Raw genomic sequence first — 20,967 nt, 5'->3', positions numbered from 1 at the left:
ATCATGAAATTACACTGACTATTTAATTACATGTATCTACTTATGCAAGGATTTTGAATTTGAAATAGGGATTTAAAGGAAACATTAAAAGGAAATTTTTACAGTAGCAACAGTTGGTCTTCGAGGTGTCCCAGGCAGGCAGCAGCCTGAATCACACTGTGAGAGCATCACAGCTTCGTGTGAGTCACATGTTTCCGAAAGATCCGGTGAGAACATGCGGATGGAAAGATATGTAATTATGTTACAACAAAAACAAGTTTTCTGGCATGAGTTTCCCTCAGCTACTGAAGTTAAGTGTAAGTTCCCTTACAACTACCAATACTCTTTTTATCCTACTCCTCAGGAAAAGGGCCTGGAGGGAATCCTGCAGGGACTATTGCAGAAGGACAGAGGGTTTGTGGGTTTGCGCATTTGTTTCTTACCCTAGATTCACAGCTTGCGTGGGCCTCTGTCTTACTAATGAAATTCCCTTTGGATTGATCCACTGCACAGGGCCAATACAACTAACTAATTATTTTTTGAGGAAAGAGTAACTCAAATGAACTTCAGTCACAGTTTTGCAAGTGCAGGAGGGCCAGATAAAATGTAATGTTTTAAGTGTGATAGCTAATGCTGGTTTAATGTACTTATAGGAAAAACACCACTCAGTAGAAAATGAATTTAATGTTCTCAGTAAGATTTCTTTAGGGTCAGTAACTATAAAATGCAATAATCTTGAAAATTAACCCCAGGTGTATCATTTTGTTAATAGAAGAAATGTGCAGGAGAGATAAACCACTAAATTTTATGTAATGTTTTATGCAGGGGAAAAGGGTTCTTAAGACAGGGCTATATAGCTCACCAGAGGCCAAATCACAGTCCTTGAAGAATGCAAAACTCCTCCAGACATCAGTGGCATTTTTCCTACAGTAAAAGCTGCAAGGCCAAGCCAGTCATTGAAATACTGTGGTTCTACAAGGCTCAAAAAGCCAAAGAAGTGATAATGGCAGAAGAGCTGTTATTTCTGTACCATAAAAAGAAATTTTCCAGAGATGTTATTACATTTAAATGTATTCTGATATTGCATTCTGCTTTTCCATCTCAGCAGACACTGTTCCATCTGAACAAGATGGACATAACATAGAGCACAGTATTTTCTATTAAATATAGTTATAAGGGAAGAATAACAACCTTGGAATGACTCACTTGCAGGAGCAATTCATAGGTTACACTGAGTATGAAAGGCAATTTCAGAGTAGTGGTGGAAGAAAAGGAGTTTTATAACAGAGGCGATGCAAACTAATTTGGAGACTCAGATACACACAGAACTAATTTGGAGACTTGGATACATAGAGAAGTACACAATGTACTATAAACACTTCAAGGGAGGAAATAATAGGGACTTTTTCAAATACAGTGGTATCTGCAAAAATAAAGTCCAATTCTGTTCAGTAACAAAATCATTAAAAAGGCTGAAACATATTAAAACTTCAGCAGTAAAAAGACAGTAGCTTTGTACTTGTGCTGCACTGAATCTCAACACAAGATACTAGGAATGGGAAACTGTATTAAGGCAGGACTGGTGACAAGAAGCTGGCAATCCTATACAAGTGGTGCACACAGAATGTAATGAGACATTCAGAAGTGTATTTCAGCCCATATAATAAATACACCAAGAGGGTAAAATTTTGCACATGGTGGCATTACTTCCTAGGATAATGGGAAAAAAATGGTAAGAAAATAGAAGATTTGTTTAATTCTTTCACAAACATCTTGTATCATCCTAAATGATATAAATCTTTGTCAGGACAAATATAATGAAGTTCACCTTTTAAAATCTAATGCAACAGACTTAGCACTTTACTTCAGTGTAAAAACAGTATCTTCTACAAAGGAACTGTACCACAAAAATTGATGCTCATGAAATGTTATTATAATCTAAAGTCTAAAACCAGAAAGCAAGGAAATTCTGAGTTAAAATGAAACTTCATCCTTATCCCACCCCAAAGTGTTTAGATATAGCAGGACTTGCCAAAAAGTAATAATCTTATATACAAAATATGTTGCCATCACTAGAAATTTCAAACTAAATATGGAATTCCAGCTCTGATTCTTACCTTTCTCTTCCCTACTTTTATGAGTATAAACATGTCCTTTCATTACTTCAGCATCTGTGTGGTTAATGATTTTAAGCTAATTCCTTTTATCTATTTCTGTGTAGCAGAACTTTTCTGTCAGCTTCTCAGCTAAACAGTCAACCCCAAGAAGAGGAAAAAGCAAAACCCAAATAGTAGAATTATCTTTATGGAGTACTGTGGAGTGGCCCTGAAGGAAAAAGAATTCACATATCTGAATGGTCTCCTCCTTGTATTTCAAACTCATCAGATTTTTTTTTTTTTTAAAGGGCTAGAGGCATAAGTTATTGAACCATCAGATAAGAACTGAAATAAGAACTGCTGTTGAGGAAGAATGAGGTTCTCATCCAAGTTACAAGATAACAAATTGTGATGTGGAGAAGACTGATTTTTTTTCAGAGATGGAGAAGGGAGGGGGGCAGGGAATGAGACAGGAGATGACATAGCATCTCACAGTGTTTCTCTAGTTCTACTCCACAATTACATTTGTGTTGAAGCATCTCTACATCCATTTACGGAGATTGCTCTTTCTGCTCTTTCTCTCACCATAATCTATTTTTGGCTATACTACTTTTCCCCATTTCTCTTATGAGATCTCATCTATATAATGGCCAAAAAAAAAAAAAAGGATTTCCTGATATTTTTGGATTCTACCTTCTTAAAGTTCCTGGTAGGAAATGGTAAATCAGTCTCTGTTGCAGGAAGTCAGGACTTTCTACTGAACATGATTGAGAAAAGCAGCAGATGAATGCAGCAATGGAGTAGCTGATGACGTTTCATGGACTGACACTTCACAGAGAAACCCCTGCAGCATGGGGAGTTTGTTCCATGAGCCAGAAAACACTGCCCAGAGTCATGCAAGTTCACAGAAAAAATGATATCTGTACCAAAAAGATTTCTTCAAACCCACATTCACATAACCTTTAATATCATCCAGCACTACTTCAGTTGATCTGTCCTGATCCTAATAGCTCTGCTGTCATTTCTATCTGAATTTGGCTGTTTTCCTTAAAGCAGATATGTTGCCACACTAGGTCTGCGAGCCAGAGATTTTTGATTCATCCCAAAGAACTCAGAGTGAAAATCAGTCTGTCTAGGGCACATCTCACACTCCACACACCCCTTTTCCACTTGTCAGTACAGGTACCTCAGGATGCTCTGATTTCCTATCTAAGAGTCAGCTGTTCAGCTTTCCCTGGAGATAGTCAATAGTGGTGGAAACAGTATCCAGCTTCAGCCAAGACCAGTCAGAAAATCTTCTTTCTAGAGAATATCTTCATATTTTCTTTTGTTCTAGTATAAATTCCTAAATCTCTGAGTGACAGGCTAAGGTTGCAATTCACCTGTCTTTTCAAAGTTCAGCATCTGTGTAGGGCAAATGCTCAAAATATAAAGCAAGAAAGGAGTGTCCTGGCAGAACAGAAACTGGTGTTCTGTTGGTGGTAAAATACAAACACATTCTTGAACCAGCACGAAGGACCACAGACCCAGCTCTTTATCTGAGTTCCTTAAACCCTTAGTGCACCCCTTCCCTGCTCTCCTCTCCCACATTTGACTGAACACTCGGTGTGTGTGAAAAGCTTGTGTTTTCTGAAGGACCTAAAGATTATGATACTCCTCAATTCAGAATATTCTCTGATTCTGTGATTTTTTTTTTTCCTGGACTACTAAGCTTTGTACAGGTCCATTACAAGCTCAGTAGTAATAACAACGAAAGATTCTGATGAGTGAATGGTAGAAAATTAACTTCCAGGCCTGTTTCATCAGTGTGTCCCATTGCTTTAGAATATGCTTACACCTCTAAGAAAGAGCTTCCAGCATTTCTAGAATCCCAGGCAACCGTGTAGGAAGCAGCAGGTTAAAGACTGTCTCTGTTGTAATAAACTTGTTCCTAGAAAGTCTGCAGTTCTCTGCTCCAACCAAAACCTTCCAAACTTCTTCTAAAATCAGAACTATTTTACTCTGCAGTAAATATTAACATTTAAATTTTGAATTTCTGAAGAGTTAATAAAACCACAGCCAAGTTTAAGAATGCTACTTTAGTATTTCCACTGAAGTGCTCTGTTTGAGAAAGTCCTCTGTCTGGGAAAGCATTCTTAAAAGGGCAATGGATTCTGATGAGTAACATACTTTTCAATTTTTTTTTCTCTGAGCTTTCATTATTGTATACATGGAATCCTCTCTATCTCTAGCTCCCAAGAAAAATATTATAGGATGAGCCCTAAGGATTTGTAAACTAAATCCCCTGGTTCTACTAGTACTGAAATAATTTATACGAATTTACAAAGTTTATTATAAGCATATATTTACCAGATACCTCTTTAATTATTTCTATAAGCATAGTAACTAAATATATGATAATAAATACATGCACAGTAAGATTTCTCTTACTTACAGTTTTAGGTTTAACTGTAGTACATGTGACTGGAATTTTGGCCACAATATCTGTATTTACATTTTGAGTATTTTTGGCCTTAAGGAAACTCAACCAGCACCATTATCTGCAGGACATCTTTTGAATTCAGAAGAAAAGATATTCAGATAGAGAGTGCCTTTTGTTCAGAGATAAAGTTTAGAAAATACTAAGTCCTTAACTTTTGCTTGAGTTCCTCTGCCCAAAACGGGGACATTGTGACAAAACAACAACACAGGTATTCTCATGTTCAATCCAAAATCCATAGAATGTCATGCATGCATCATGACAACCTGCACCAAAGTATCAGGAGGAAAGGATTAGTAAGAGAGAGCTCAAGATCTTCCTAGCCACACCAAGACTCAGTCCTCACTTCACTCACCATGATAGAAGTCTCCCTGCTGCTAAAAAGGAGTTAACTCCACAGCAGAAAAAATCTGTGCTGCAGTGCTGAAGAGACTCAGATACTCCTAAGAGACAATAGAAATGAATGGCATGGATATGATCAAATGAATCAGCAAAACACACACACAAAATTATTTTTGAAACAGTATTATTTGGGTTAGAAAGTTATGTGATCAAAATGTAAAAAAATGCAAATTTGAGGTTGCCTGAAAGTTTTACTCTGGTGCAATTTTAAACTGCATTAATGATAAACTTGCAATGGCATGATCACTCGTTCCACATCCTGTTTCACTCAAATTCCTGCCAATGATAACAAACCAAAGAGCAAAATCAAGACATCCTTAAATCCACCATTCCCAGCATTAAAGTGTCTGACTTTGTAACCTAACAAAGTCCTGTAAAAATGAAGTCTTCATGACATCAGTGTTGCAATCTTTTCAACTTTATTTCAAGAGCTACTATAGTGATTCACAAAAATGGCTCTGGTATTCAATGTTGCACAATTTAAGTAGATTCTTCCCTCAACATTGATTTAAAAAAATTAAAAATTCTTCATTTCACAGGTTTGAAGTTTCAAAATCTGGAATTTCCCCTCAATTCTTGTGGACCTGGTGCTCTTTTTATTACTCACAAATCTTGACAACCCATAGCAGTGTCAGATTATAATACATCCAATCATACATCAATGTCATATATTAAGTCAGAAGTGATCTGCTTCATTAGAAATAAAGTAAATCTTGTTGGTTTTCTTCTTAAGGTATTTGCTTATTTTAAGGACTCTTGAGGGTTTCCTGATGTTCAAGATGCAGTTGGGTGAGATATACTTTAATCCAGCACAGGAGCAAACAGGCTCCATAAAGGTGCCAGTGTGTTGCCAGACCATTCGATGTGCCTTCAACAAGTGGTGGGCACCCTTTCCTCCTACACTTTTTACACAAATATAACCTGAAAGTCAGAGTTAGCCTTACACAAAGGGTGAAAGAGCAAAAGGCAGTCAATTTGCTTTTCATTCAAAACAAACCGGAGAAAAGAGGAAAGAAACTTTGTCACTAAGTAACAATTCCTTCCCAGGGGTCCTCACAGAAAAATGCAACTGTCATCTTCCTTAGATTTTAAAGTTCCTGTACTGGAACAAAACACTAACTCAGCTAAAAGTTCCTCACAACTGCCTTGTAGCTGTGCTTTCGGTTGCTGATGCTTTATGAGCTTCAAAAAGAATACAGCCAATGCTGTGGTTTCTGATGCAAAATGAAACATGGAATCTAATTTAAGATATCAACACATAATTATTATTCATAATAACAAATATTTTCCTTTGTTACTTTCATGTTTTTGGTTATGGCAAATAATGAGGTTTGTTTAGCAGAGTTATTTTGTAGTGATGTATCATTTACTGTTCTTAAGGAAAAAAAAATTTGTTGCATTACAGTTGATATCAAAACTTGGTTTTAGTATCAGACTTAAAACTGAGGTCTTTATTGAGATAAATCTCCTTCTAAATTAACAGTGTTGCCCAAAAAGTGTGCATCAAATTCAGTATGAACAAGAAAACCCACTAGCTCTCAATATAAAGGAAGAAACCCATAATTTCCCCTTGTCTCTATAAGGGGACAAGACTCAAGGGTAGCCTGTCTCAGCAAATTTTTCCACTCACTTTACTTCTTTTTTTAAACTGATTTTGTTCAAAGTACTCTTGAAAAAAATAAAAACAAGAAAAAGAAAAAGAAAAAGAAACAGAAAAAGAAAAAGAAAAAGAAAAAGAAAAAGAAAAAGAAAAAGAAAAAGAAAAAGAAAAAGAAAAAGAAAAAGAAAAAGAAAAAGAAAAAGAAAAAGAAAAAGAAAAAGAAAATTAAAAAAAAGAAAAAAAAACCCCCACTTCTATTCTAGCAGTCTTTGGTTAATGTAGACTTGATATGAAATTACATCATCAAAACAGCTCTTAATTATGTTAAAATTTATTGCACACATTTTTTTTCCAAAATATACAGGAACCTTTTGCTTTATAGTCCCTTATTCACTTGAAGGTCTTTTTTCTCTCTTATTGGAAAATATATCAATTGCTTATTAAAAAAAGAAGCGTTTTGGCATGGCTGACCTGTAGAGATACAGAGCTAAGCAGAGTCAGTGAATCCACTCACTCTGATATGCACACATGATATGCAATTAAAATCTCCATTCACATTCCTACAGGGTTGTCAATCAAGAGAAAAGCCTTTTTGACAACATCCAGTGAAGCGTACCAACTAACTGCTGAACAGGAACTTAAACAGTAACAGCTTTTGTTACTAGCAAGAACGGATTTTACCAAGATTGGGCTCGGTTTCTAAAGAAATAATTATGTTAAAATTTTGGGGGCTTTTCATTAAAAATTAAAATGTGTCACCAAACTATTGTGTGTGAAGCTATCATATTATGTAATACATGAGGGTTATCAGATATATGTGAAAAAAAACCTCTCTCTAACCTTTCTTGGCTGTAGGGAACAATTTATCCTTTCATATTTAGAACAATGAACAATGATTACAAGCTGGTTTTTAGTGAGAAGGGAATATTATTCTAATTGCATGTTGTCTATTTGGTAGGCATCGAATATCTTTTATAACATGACATTATAAGTTGCCCAGACACAGAACTAACACTGAAAAGGGTCTGCTACTGCCAAAAAATGATACTGTGAACAATTTATTACTGATACACTGGAAAATAATTATAGGTATTTGCAACTCTGTGAAAATATCCTACCTTTCAATTCACAGAAGAAAACAGAGCAAAAGTCTTTGATAAACATTGAAGATACTAACATTTACTTTCTAATACTAGTCACATAACGCACAACTTGTAAGAGCATGAGGGTACTTTCAAATCCAATCTGTAAAGGTAAAACCAGTAAAAATACATAGACTGTTAATAATCTGATGTTTGCGTTTTGAGCACTAACCTTGAATTACAGTTTTCAAACATGCTAATATTATTAAATATTGAAATATTTGCCCTCTTGCTTATCACACTCCATAACTGAAGAGAGAGCAGATGCATCCTGACTATTAACAGTCATGACAAATTGCCTTACTAATGAATGTTACACACTGAAAGTGCCATAACTGATTAAACTACAATTTCCCACTACCAGATAGAGAGAGACTTGGGAACTCCAGCAGTGGACAACTCTGATGTTCTGCCAACAGGCCTTCGGGGCACAGTGTGGTATTTAGAAAAACACACTGTAAATTCCATACAAATATATTCTAAAAGACTATGTGTATACAACAGGTTTTAAAGAACATTAGATGAAACAGCTTAGGTTCGTAGCCAATGAGCCATGCAAAATGGATGTGTTTTAACAATTTTAGAATCATTACAAGGCTGCATTGGAGAATATTTCTGTTGGGTTCCTCTGCCCCTCTCCCCACCTCCCCAAACATTGCTTGTCCTTTGCTTTCACATAAAATCTTTCTTTTGTCAGTCTCTTTGTCGGTGCAAAATTGGCAGTGGTTCAAATTCAAAGTACTCCTATTCATTTACTGACCATTAAACCAATGTCATTCTAGTTCACATCAGCCAGAGAGCTAAGCTCTAAAAAACATAAAAGGCTTGCTTCACCACTGACGAATAATGTGTACATTTTTACAGAGCTTAAACCTTAATGCTTTGCCTGAAACTAACAATACAGTATACCTTATCATTCCTTTTTCACAAGCAGGCAGCTGCTGAAACGCTTGCCACTTCAAAATATCAATTGCTTGCCAGAGTTGTCCTCAACACACCCTGTCAAACTCATGTATATTGTGCAATGAAAATGGTGCAGGACTGAAAGCTAGAAATTGTGTCAAATTCTGCTGTAAGGGTATGATGTGCAAAGAACAATGTATGACAACCGTAGAGACTACAAACAATAGCAATGGAGCCAGACACTACATATATCACAACTGTGCCTGTACATATTTTATTGTATGTATTATATATTTAAAGCATGACAAATGTGTCATTGAAGCTATGTGCTACACCAAAAAAGAAACCCTTCAGCTAGTTAAGCTTTTCCATTTCTCTTGATGGAAATGTAGTAGTATTTTTCTACCCTCTAAACATTTGTTTGTAAATCACACAGCACAAGAAAAAAATCAGGTTTTCAAAAGGAGTAACAGAAAACAAAAGACAATACTACAAGATGAGAAAATGAGATTTTGTTCAATTAACACTTTTGCTTTTCTCTACAGACACAGTATCAGACTACCTTAAAGAATATCTGAGGCTATGCAAGACAAATACAATATCACTACACCCATAAATTACAGTGTACCTAATTTTAATGTAGATAAGTGCTGGCCTATTGATTTGCATGTTTCCCTGGCAAAATGGAAATCCCATGTGAGTATGTTCTTTGTCTGTAGAAAGTGCATTTTAAAAAAACCTTTATGAATACAGAAATCTATGCTAAAAAGGAAAACATAAGTAACTAGTATAAAATTATGTGTGGAACCTAGGGAAATAGTGCTCCTGTACACACATGTATACATGCACGTCTCTGTGTGCATGCATGTGTCCATGTCTGTTACACAGTCACATAGGTTTTTACAACACAGAATTTCCACAGAGTGTCTTAAGTCATGAAAATTCAGCCTCTAGACAGTATCTTGTATTAGCTGAGGAAAAGAATGAAAACTGCCAAACTAAGTAACAAAGCAAGTTAATCATAAGGTGACCATGAACTGCTAGTCTTCAAAAAACAACACATAGTTGTGATGAAAAGTGTTTAGAAGGAAAGATGAGTGCCGCAGCCCACAACAGCATGTAGGTTGCAAAACCTGAACACACAGTATTCCATGAGGGTCATTAACTGATATAATCCTAACCAAAATGAATAGATACACCATTAAGGTGTTAATAAATATTTTGGAAAGAGAATGGGTGGTTTAGGTGCTCAGGGTTGCTGACCTTTGCTGTGTTTATTAGTGGGACAATGATGCATTATTAACACACAGCAGCTGTACCTGAACTGCTGCCATGAACATAATAGCCTTTTATAGCCATCAGGGGAGTGAGATAGGAGGCCTTTATTAACCACTACACATGATTAGCACATTATGCGAACTTTAGTAGGCAAATTATCTCTTATTGAAATATAATGTTGGTTATAACTAATTGTAAACATGATTTAAAAAACTTCTCAATGCAAAACTAAAGAGTTTTACTGCCATTTAGCTAATAAGTGGCTAAGCCACTAAAAAAAATAATTCTTCTTTTCCTTTGCTCAACCTGTAAAAACAACTGTGCCTCACAAAAATCTATTGCCCTATGATAAAAACACTGAAGTGACTGAATGACTTCCACATCTTGAATATAATTTTTCAGAACTGCAAAAACAACCATAGACATTTCCAGCACAATTAAGAAAACTGCTGCTGAAGAAAAAAGAACTCACCTTATATAGACTACAAGCACTTCTTAAAGAATCAGTTGACAATACATTTTCAAGAGTTAACTTGAAAAAATAACACCATGATTTACTTCAAAAAGCTTAGGATTGGGTAAGATTATCCCATTAGCCTTTGCAACTGAACACAGCACTGAGAGTCCATTATGAGCAGTCTTTTATGCCCTAGCAGAAAGTCATTAACATAAAATAAATCATTAGCTTTGATATTAAGCCTCTACTATCTGCAGGTTTCTATGACTAATGCTCACAACTTTGTCTGCCAAATGATCAATTATATTTTTTTTGAAAAGTTATCATCCCTTTTCACCATTCTTTTTCCTTTTACTGTTTATTATTATTTCAGGTCAATGCAAACATGATGATCATATGAGAAACAAATGTTTTCTCTTATTCATGAACACAAAGCTACCCACTTTTGTCAACTGTGACCAGAATACGACTTCAAAGCCAGTTACTTATAGTACAGGACAGAAATAATGCATTCTCAGAGTAAATTTACTTTCAAAGTCAGCAATATACGTAATGAAGCAGAAATCTACATCTATGTATATACATACAGAGTAGCATAGATACAACAGAAATTTATGTGTTTACATTATGTTCTCTTCTAGCAGGAACTGTCTAGATAAATCTCTTACCTCACATTGCAGTTTTCGTACTTCCTTTACTGACCCATTTCCCTAAGTACAGGTTATCACTGTCTGATTTCAGAGTTGCAAATTCTTGCATAAAGAGTAAGAGCTGGAGTTCACTGCAATTTTTCGTAATATAACAAAAATACATACCAGCTACAGTAACTTCTATTATTTCTATTTAACCTTTAAGACCATATAATCATCAACAACAATAGCACAAGACAAAAGTACTACCACAGCAGCTCAATTTTCATGCTTAGCCAGCAGTACCTTTGAAAAAAGCCACTCGTGCCACTTTTGATTGGTAGAGAGCGGTTTAACAGTCAAGAATGTGAATGCTAAAACATTCTGACATTTCCACTAACCTGGATTTGTCAGTTGCTCATGTAATTCAAGTATGTTTTGCAACTTAGAAAGTAGCGTGTTCCTTGGGAGGCAACCATTCAACAAGGGTCTATAGCAAATCAAATAGCAGCCCACTGAGAAATACTAAATGAACAGTTCAGGAACAGTGTTAGCATATGTGCAATTCAAAGATAAGATATAAATATTATTAGAGCCATATGAAATTCAAATGCTAAAAATAAATTTCTTGCTGCAAACATAAGAAGCAAAACAAAACTACAGACATTACAAATGTGGGTTGCACCAAGATGCCTGCTGAAAAACTATTTTAAGTTTGAAGGTCTAAATCAAGAGCTAAACGTTTTGTTTGATGACTTACTAACTGAAAACTGATTGCTACCAATGAACAGAAATGGCAGATACTCCATTAGAAAGGAGGACAAGAGTTCCTTACATGCACTCTCTCTGTGGAGGGGCAGAGTTTGTTGCTGATGCTAAGGCTACATAATCTGTGCCTAACCATAGAATAACGCAACGCTGCCATTTTCCAACTGAACGCTGTAGGGAAAAGCATTATGATCAAGAAAATCTCATTTGGGCTGATGTGAATTCCATGCCTGAAAGTATTTTGGAAGCATTGCTATAATTAAGAGTCATTTGGCGAATCTGCTATAAACCATGTTTTGAAGTAGTTTATAACTCAACGTTTTTAATGAGAAATCATTCTTTGGGCAGAAAATTGATACATAGTTGTGTAGCTAAAACAGCAGAATAGACTAATTCAGTTGGAAGGATCTACAATAATCACACAGTCCAGCTGCAATGACTAAACATTTAAATTTAGGTTATATTTAAAATACGTATTTTATTTTATGTAGTCCATGCTAGACATTCAAATGGCATGCGTCCACTTCAAAAAGACAAACAAAGCTGCCACTAATTGCCTCTGCTGTCACTTCCAGAAGCCAAGGTCTGCACTGATCCAGGGACTACCCCCTTACCATGCGAAGTGATGCATTCAAGTCACTCTTGAGCTGTGCTGAGAGTGCAGTCAAAGGAAGCTTTTTACTTCCAACATCTAAGCTCTATTATATCTACCATCAATACAGGATTTAAATATCCAAGAATATTCACCTAAATCCTACCATGATTAGGACAATTCTCTGCGTAAATATAAGTTGTGTTTTACACATAGTCCATTTCTCAAATGCTTCTGTACATTTTTAGCAAGACAAGAAAGTCATGCTAATATGGGAATCTGAGGGCCAGAGGGTGCTCAGTTCTTCACGGTAAAGTTCTTCACCACCACATCCCAAACTCAGCAGAAGCTGGAACTGACCAGTCTTCCACAGTATCAGCTTCTCAAAATCAGCTCCAGCTGCTGTTTGGTTTAATGTAAACATCAAAGGTACTGCATGTGCTGTAGTGTTTAACTAATTCAGCATTCTTAATAATTTACTGGTTTCACTTTTTTTTTCATAAGACCTCATGATAGGCTGATTGAGGGTAATGCTCTGGAGATGAAACGCATTGTTCTGGTATGAGAATAAAATATAATTCCTCTCAAGGTACTGATGTTTGGCAGAAAGAAAAAAATAAATTACTGCATATGCTTTGGTTTATAGACATTTTTGACAAAGATTTCTCAAAAGCACATACCTAAATCATTTTCTGAGTTCCACTAAAATTGGGACCACTTCTTCTCTGAAACACCAGAATTTAGGGAGGCACACTTGAGACTTCCCAAAACACTAAGACTACATAGTAAAGTATGAAAGCCCATTTCCATTCTTCATATGTGGTATTTTTGAAACGAAGAGACTTAACACTGTTGAAAATCAACAGTCAACCCTAATGCAACTGTTTAATCTTTCCTTTATGAAACAGTGACAAATTTCAAGTACTATTTTAATGCAGTAGAGGACAAGGTATTTTTTAAGGGGGAAAAAAATGTCCAGGATAAACAAGATGAGCATAATCTAAAATGCTGTCAAAACAGTATTCATGCATTTCAGCTTTAGAGCTGTCCTTCAGAGAGCCTGCTTGCCACAACTCTGAGTTCGAGATAGAGACTGGATGGAAGCAAGCCCCTGGAAATAATGTTCACTTTGTAAACAGCCATGGAACACTTTATTTAGAGTAGTCTCTATGGTAGGGTTAAGTTTGCACAATAAGTTACTCTAAATGCTGAGTACAAATACATGCACTTTTGCTCCATGGAATTCTGATTACAAGCGGGATTGTAAAAAAGCATTGTATTATATCTCCTTATCCACTTCTACCCAATGTCACTCTGCTTTTTTTCATTTTGAAAGGTTTTGCTTCCCTCTCCCTCTTTTTTTCCTCTTTATTCCTCTAAAAACAACTACAGTCTATCATTTTACCTCTGCTGTCTGGCTGTATTTTTCCACTGCACTGACAACTACCAGTGAATACAAGAAAGATGAGTTGTAGGCTCCTGTATTTTTGAACAAGGTAGCAAATCACAGAAGAATCCAGTGCATAATTCTGCAAGGCTAACCATTGGGAGCAGTAAAGGCCATTATTTTCTGCCTACTGATGGCAGAGGTCAGCATCTCTGTCATTAGCTGTGTCAAACTCCAATTAAATAACTGCACTTCATGTGAGCAGATATATGAAAATACTGTAAGTTGCAAGTATGAAAATTAAAATATACCTATCCTTCTTTCAATACTGATCGAAGTGGTCTTTGGAGGTGACACTTCAATAGGGAAAGCCATGAGGCTGTTATTTACTTCTCTCTACATAAATATTTAAACTTATCACTCAACTTCTTCAGGCAGCTTGAAATCACTGGCCATATTCTATCAAATTAAGACACTTGGATTATCAAAGTTATTTCTTTTACATCATTCGACTCAATTACAGAACATGACATTTCCTAAAATAAACTTCAACTGAACAGACTATTCCCATTAGCCTGAACATATCTGAACTGCAATTATACTTCAAGTTTCAAGAGGTGAACAGTACAACCCCAGCCCTAAATCTGTCCAGCATAAGAGCTCCACTATGTTATTTCAAAGGCTGACCTATATACCAAAGCATACCGTCCATTCTGTCTGTTTGCATAAGAGATACCTCTCACAGTTGTCATAACCAACATTGTTTGCATTGTTCCTTCACTTTTCTCTCTCCATGGGTAATGCAAGAGAAACAAGGAAAAGCCTGCATAACGATATATGCAGAGTATAATGAGCTTTCACAGCAGATAGAGAAATATTAGGCTAAGATGCTTAGAATGCTATTTTAGGTTTATAAAATAAAGATCTAAGCAGTCTTCTGAAACAAAGCCTGCCAACTGAAAATGGTAAGATAAGAGGCGATTGTTTGAATCTACATTATTTTCCTCTGGCTACAAAAAAATGCACAGTCAATACCTCCCATGCATATGCCTGGGAACTCATATGCTACAAACAACCATCTGATCAGGAAAAAAAACTAGTGCTACCAGAACAATTAGAAAACTTGAAATCCTACGTATTTGTGGTATACATTCTAAATTACCAGCCGCTCAAGCAGACTTCAAACATAAAGAATCAAAGTCTGGCAAATTTGTAAAAAGAAAAACACAAGCAAAACTTAGGTATGAAAAATAGGACCAAATCCACTACTAAGTGCCAAAAGCAAGTTTTAACTAACTTTCAAGAAACAAGATCCCAGAGGATCTTGAATGAGTGCTGAATAAATTTTGCAGGTTAACACCTAATGAAGACCACTATTTCTGACCCAGAACAAGGATCCATCACATTCCAGCCCTCATCTCCTTTCCTGGGAGAATTTAAAAGCAAACACTCAACCAAACATACTGAACAGAAAATTCTGCAGGCCTCTCGCCCTTCAAACTCCCTAAATACACACAGCCTGAAAATGAGTGACAGAGCAATACTGTAACATGACGACATGTTTAGAACAAGTCAGATAAGTTTTCACAGCAATGTTAATCACGCTGGGCAAAGGGAGAGAATAAAGGGGTAAAAAATAAAATGTTCACTAAATGTACGCCTCCAAGGGGCCTGGCAAATCTACTCTGTCCATTTAATGTTATCAGTGGTCAGCGGTAAAGACATCTGAGAAAGACATTTGTTCTGTACTTGATATCTTATAGTGAAACATTCCTGGTAAGTCTTTTCCAAGCATAAAACATATGTCTTATGACTGTGCACTTTTAACCACATTATCAGTTCAGGCAAAGTGAAATAGAAGAGTTGCAACTTGTCTACAGAATGAGTGTCTCATTTGCATTTGAAAAGAACAGTTTGCTCCCTCATACATGGCATGACTTGAAAGAAGCTTTAACCAGCTAGTAAAGAAATTCTGAAAACGACTTTCTAAATTAATTTCTTCGATTTGGAGTGCAACACACCAAAAACTATTTAAGGAACTTAATTGGAAAATGATTTAATATATTAAAGTAATTCCTGATTTTCCAAAGCATTTAACTTTTAAATTAAATCTGGCCCACTATCTCAAGAATGATGAGTGAAATGTGTATTCAAGTCATTACCTTCTTTCTGAAGCTTTAAATCATTTATAGGTTTAATAACGTTTGTCCAGTTTCACTGCCAAACAGGTCTTCAAACACTTTGGTTCTTATGGCATTAATATCACCCCAAGCTTTTCACATGGCAACATTTCACTCTTACAATTTACAAATCTGACAATAGAGAAAATAACAGCAAACCACAGATGAAAAGTAGCAGTAGCCTCGTTGATTACTCAGAGCACTAACAGAAAATTAATGAACATATAAATGCTCCTTCGCATTTGAACTCTTCCTGCTGAACTAAGTTCACTCCTGGCACAAACTTCCAAAATATAGTGCACGTTTGCCAGATGCTGCAAAATATTTACTTAAAACAACACTAACAGTCATACCTCTGGGATCTCTCTTGAAATATCCTGAGGCATCCACCACAAAGGGCCAGATTTATCCCTGGATTCTATAACTCCATTGAGTATATGTGAAATGCAGCCAGGATGAATTTGGTCCTTTCTGTTGTGATTGGTAGATGCGACCATGTGGGAAACCTTTCCTGAAAACTGAGAGGGCTTCACCCAGGCGCCGCAGCCTCCGCGCCTCAGCACAAGCACACTCTATTTTGCTGTTTATCTCTGAATCGAGGCAGCTGCCCGGGATGAAAGGGACGGCTCGGAACGTCTCTCTGACACGTGAGACCGTCACGACAATAGCCGGGCGTGGGACCGGGCTGTCCGCCGGGCCGAGCCCCGCTGGCCACCGCGCCCCGGCGGCCGCCGCTCTCCGCGCCCGCGGCCGGCCCTGCGGAGGCTGCGCACGGCGGGGTCTGCGCTGCGAAAAGCCATCTGCTGCTGCAGCCCGCCACGGGCTGCCGCGGCGGGCTTCCAAACGAACAGGCGCCCGAGCGCGCAGGTTTGAACACATCGCTCTCTCCCGGCTTGCTCCCCTTGGCCGGGCTGTGCCCAAGGGGTGCTCTGGGTAACTCGCACTTTCCGATTATTTCCTACAGCCAGCATTTTATTCACGTGCAAAGCCCGTTCCGTAAGAGCAGAGAAAGTGCAGCTCATACATAAAGCACCAGCTGGCTCGGGATACAGAGGCAGTAACAAAGCAGGAACCCCAGCCCCCTTCCTCGGCAGCAAAGTCACGCGAAGTGCTCCGGGATCGCAGCACCAAACTCTCGGAACCGGACTCAGGATTTGGGCTAGCGCGTATATGCTCTGCGGTTCCTCCTTCTCCCGGGCTCGGGGACTTAAAACTTAGTTCTCCTCAGGTACTGACCCTATTTGCAGAGGTTTAATCAAGTTGCAGAAAAATTGGTAAGGCAGTTGCACAGCCGGGACAAAGTGCAGCCGATGTTCTGAACCGACTTGTCAACACTATGCAGACTTACTATGCACATAGAGAGATGTGTATGCTTGTGTGCGTATGTGTGTGTGTGTGTATACACACATGTCACACACACACAAACGTGCTTTTCTGCTCTTTGACACATGAACTGCGGGACAGAGTTTCTGCTGGTTTGTGGCGAGCGCGATCTTTCTCATTAACAAGAGCCCTGGAAATTCAAGTCCCTCGCATCAACATCCCCGTCCACGCCGTTTTTCCGAAAAGATGTTACAGAAAATGCCTCCCCCACCCACCCCCCCCCGCTCCAGCCGCCCGCCCCCAGACTACTCCGGGGGTTTAATTTGGGGTGCCTGAGGGGGAGCCGGCGTGTGTCCCGGCGGCACCGCTCCGCGGCGGGCGGCACCGCGCTCCCCAAACCCCAAACCCCGACAAGTGCCGCTGCCCGCCCTCCGCCTCGCCGGGGAACTTGGTGCGCGGCTCGCCAGAGCGCAGCGCCCGCTCATGCAACGCGCCGCGACAACAGCACACACCGACAGCACAGATAAAACACCTCGGACGACACAAAACACGAGTCACCTTGTTGCAATAGTAGGGGTCCAGGCAGGGGGAAGGTCCCAAACAAGGCGTATCAGGAGCGGCTGCAGGCTGAGGAGGTGGTGAATAAAATCTTACGTCCATTTCACTAAAACATCAAGCAAACTCTTTTCTTTTGGTCGTTAATGTTGGTGCAAAAAAGGGGGTGTGAGTGTAAGAGTGTGTGAGTGTGTGTATGTGTGTGTGTGTGTGAGGGAAGGGGGGGGACACACAAGACTGAGAAGAATAAAAAAAGAGGTGCCTGACTTCAGTAGTCAAACACCTTCCCTGCCTCACATCCGTTTGTGGTTTGTAAAGAGAGAGAGAGAGGAGAGAAAAAAAAAATCTCTTCCAAAAAAGCACCGGTCTGCAGATGTCTGCGAGAGAACCCACGAACCCTCCTTCTTCTACGGCAGGGCAGGTAACTTCGAGTACTTATTGTTTCCCCCACGCATCGGCACCGGGGCGCTCGCTCCGTGCGTGCCGCTCTTTATGGGAGTCTCGGAGTTGGTTCGCTTCTCCCTCCCTCCCTCTCGCTCGCTCCCTCTGTTCTTTTCCCGTTTTCTTTCTTTCTTTCTTTCTTTCCTTTTTTTTCTTTCTTTTTTTAAAAAATATTATTGTTATTTATTTGCTATGGTTTGGTGGAGGTGTATTTTTGTCGCCCACCACAGCGAGGGCCGGGGGGGCACTGGGGGGGAGGTGGCAATAGCAGCCGGGCCCCCCGCGCACCCCGGGGGGAGCGGGGCCCCGGGGCGGTGGAATGGCCGCCCCGAGCCGCCCGGCTCTCTCGCCTCGGCCCTGCTCGGCCCGGCCCGGCCGGGCTGGGTTGGGCTGGCGGTGGCAGGGGACGCACCGCGCTCTGCCGCGGAGTCGCCGCTCCGAGTGTGCCTCACACAAAGGGGCCGGCGAGGGAAGAGCCATTTGCGGCCGCCGGGGCCGGGAGCCGCGGAAAGGGGGCGCTCCCGCGCCCGCCATCCCGCCGCCATCCCCGCCCTCAGGCAGCGCCCTCCGCCCAGCCCCCGGCGCCGCCCGGCCCCCGCCCGTTACTATGGCACCCCCTCCGCGCCGCGGGGCCGGGCCGGGCTGCAGGGGGCGGGGGCGGCAGCACGGGGGAGGCTCGGTCCGCTGCATGGGGAGGGTCGGGCTCAGGCTGCCGGTGCGGCCGGGGCCGGTCTCTTAAGGTGCCTCCGTGAGACCCTCGGAGCCATCTCCCCGGACGGGTGGCAAAGTTGGGGTCGGCGACCCCTCTGCCCTGGCAGCTCTCAGAGGTTGATGTGGGTCGAGCTGCCAGCAGAGCCCGTCGTCTCCAGTCCCAGCAGAGTGGAAGCTGTCGCCCAGGGTTTGTGGTGGCACAAATACGCTGTGATTCAGGAGCATGTCCCAGAAAACGGGAAACAAGTTGAAAGTAAAGCGCACCCGTGAAATAGCTCGTTATCTGGGGTCCGTCCCGTTAATCATGGTGCTCAGGCCTGGCCGCGCAGGGTGACACCAGGCACAGGACGAAGGAGGGACATTTGAGGAGATGGCCTGAGAGGGGAGGGAGGGAGGGAGGGAGGACAAGCGAACGGGGTAGAGAGAATGAAGAGGAGCTCAATTAGCAGCAAACAAGGGTGCTGACAAAGGAAAGTTCGGAATCCGGTGGGATGCGGGAGAGGGATTGATGAGCATAACAAGGTTTAACAGGCAAAAACAATGAAAGAAAAGGTGACTTCAAGACACCACTAGCAATCCCACTGGGTTTCCTGCTGAGTCTCCAGTAGTCTTAATCAGGGCAGAAAGGATGGAAGAGAAAGAATACAGGAAGGACACTATGCTGAGCTTAGATAATGCCCAACAGAGGAACTGTGTTATGAAAACAAAGAAATGCCTTTCCGTCTTAAAATAAAAACGAATTACTGAGTGCCACACAAACAAGCTGAGATGATGATAATTAACAGGAATGGTTACATTTATCAATATTCATGAACATTTCCATCACAAACCAGTTAGAATCTAAGATTTGTAATGCATGTTGTCACACAAAACTGTCTTCTCATCACTGAAAAAAAATCCACTGTGAAGATTTCAAGGCGACTCAGTATTGAGGATGAGCAAATCACAAATTTCAGGTGAAGAAATCACTATGTGAAGATATACATATGAATGCACAGAGATATATAATCTGCACCTCAGATATTTTGATTTTGTAGAGTCCTTCAAGATAGTGTTAAGTCATTACTTTCTTCCATGTCTAACAACCTGCTTTCATTAAAGCTTAATTATCTGGAAAAAATACATAAGTAATGCAAATGAAACTCTAGAGAAAACAGGTTTGAAGTGATATTCCTATTTCAGGATTATTTTATCGAAAACATCTCTGAAGATACTTGGTTGTCAGTTCAACAGAATTTGAGTTTGATGGCAATAAATGTTTTTCTTAAACATGCAATTACAAAAGGATCTCAGTTGCTTTCTTTTTAATAATGTTTGAAACCCTTCTGGCCTTGGAGAAAAGCTTGAAAACATGACCTAGAAAAACCTCCAGAAGGCAAAGGAAAAGACATTAACATGTTAAAAAAAAAAAAGAAAAATCCTCATGAATTTTTGGCATCTGACTCATTATTTTGCATGTTTGGGATTAGACATTTTGAAAGTTAAAAAAAATCCTAAAAAAGACTTTCTTTTGCAAGAGATGTACTTGACGCCTGACAGATATATCACTGCTGCAAATGGCTGATATGTGGACCATAATTTGACAAAGGGAATGGGAGACAGATTGCAAGCTCCGTGTTGAAAAGCTGCTGTTGAGAAACTTGTTATTCATGGACAGTGGATTAGTTTTCAGCCTGTTGTGGAGAGAGGTAGTAGAGATACAGCAATTTGAGATGAGTTGATCTAGGCAACCAGTGTGTGCAGGTGCATATAAGTGTATGCAGGTACAGAAATGCTAATGCAGAGCTAGAGATGTCAATATCATAACGACTAGAACGTCTGTTAATAAAAAGTAGAAAATTAGCTTGTTATTTATGTGAAGTATTACTGGCTATTGCCTTAAGAACAGCTTCAGGTTCCTCGGAGTCTGTAGGAGTTTACAACTGTACTGTTTGCTTTGCACAGCACTTCAAGTTATTTTCAGTACTTAATGATGCAGGCCCTGAGAGTCATAAAATTTTTGCTGCTACTTACAGAGATGATTTAATCATCAAGATGGTAAAGTA

At 39.5% G+C, this 20,967-nt stretch overlaps 1 protein-coding gene across 6 annotated transcripts in view; it reads right to left on the bottom strand.

Moving 5' to 3' along the window:
• Positions 1 to 18,753, bottom strand: part of TOX (thymocyte selection associated high mobility group box) — a 219,601-nt gene extending 200,848 nt beyond the window's left edge. For 4 of the 6 annotated variants that reach the window (XM_063393546.1, XM_063393578.1, XM_063393573.1 and 1 more), the window contains exon 1: positions 17,774 to 18,753. Coding sequence is in view for 3 of the 6 variants with exons in the window: in XM_063393554.1 (XP_063249624.1) it covers positions 17,774 to 17,875 (102 nt within the window). In the remaining 3 variants the exon portion in view is untranslated. Of the gene's footprint in view, positions 1 to 4,909; positions 4,933 to 16,245; positions 16,537 to 17,773 lie in introns of those variants that run through there. The other 2 variants (XM_063393550.1, XM_063393566.1) reach the window with 2 other exon arrangements.
• Between the last annotated feature and the right edge of the window lie 2,214 nt (positions 18,754 to 20,967).

Source organism: Prinia subflava, chromosome 1, assembly GCF_021018805.1.
Source record: "Prinia subflava isolate CZ2003 ecotype Zambia chromosome 1, Cam_Psub_1.2, whole genome shotgun sequence".
In the NCBI taxonomy this organism is placed as follows: Eukaryota; Metazoa; Chordata; class Aves; order Passeriformes; family Cisticolidae; genus Prinia; species Prinia subflava.
Note: the sequence above shows the minus strand (reverse complement) of the source record. Positions and strands in the feature narration are given on the sequence as shown.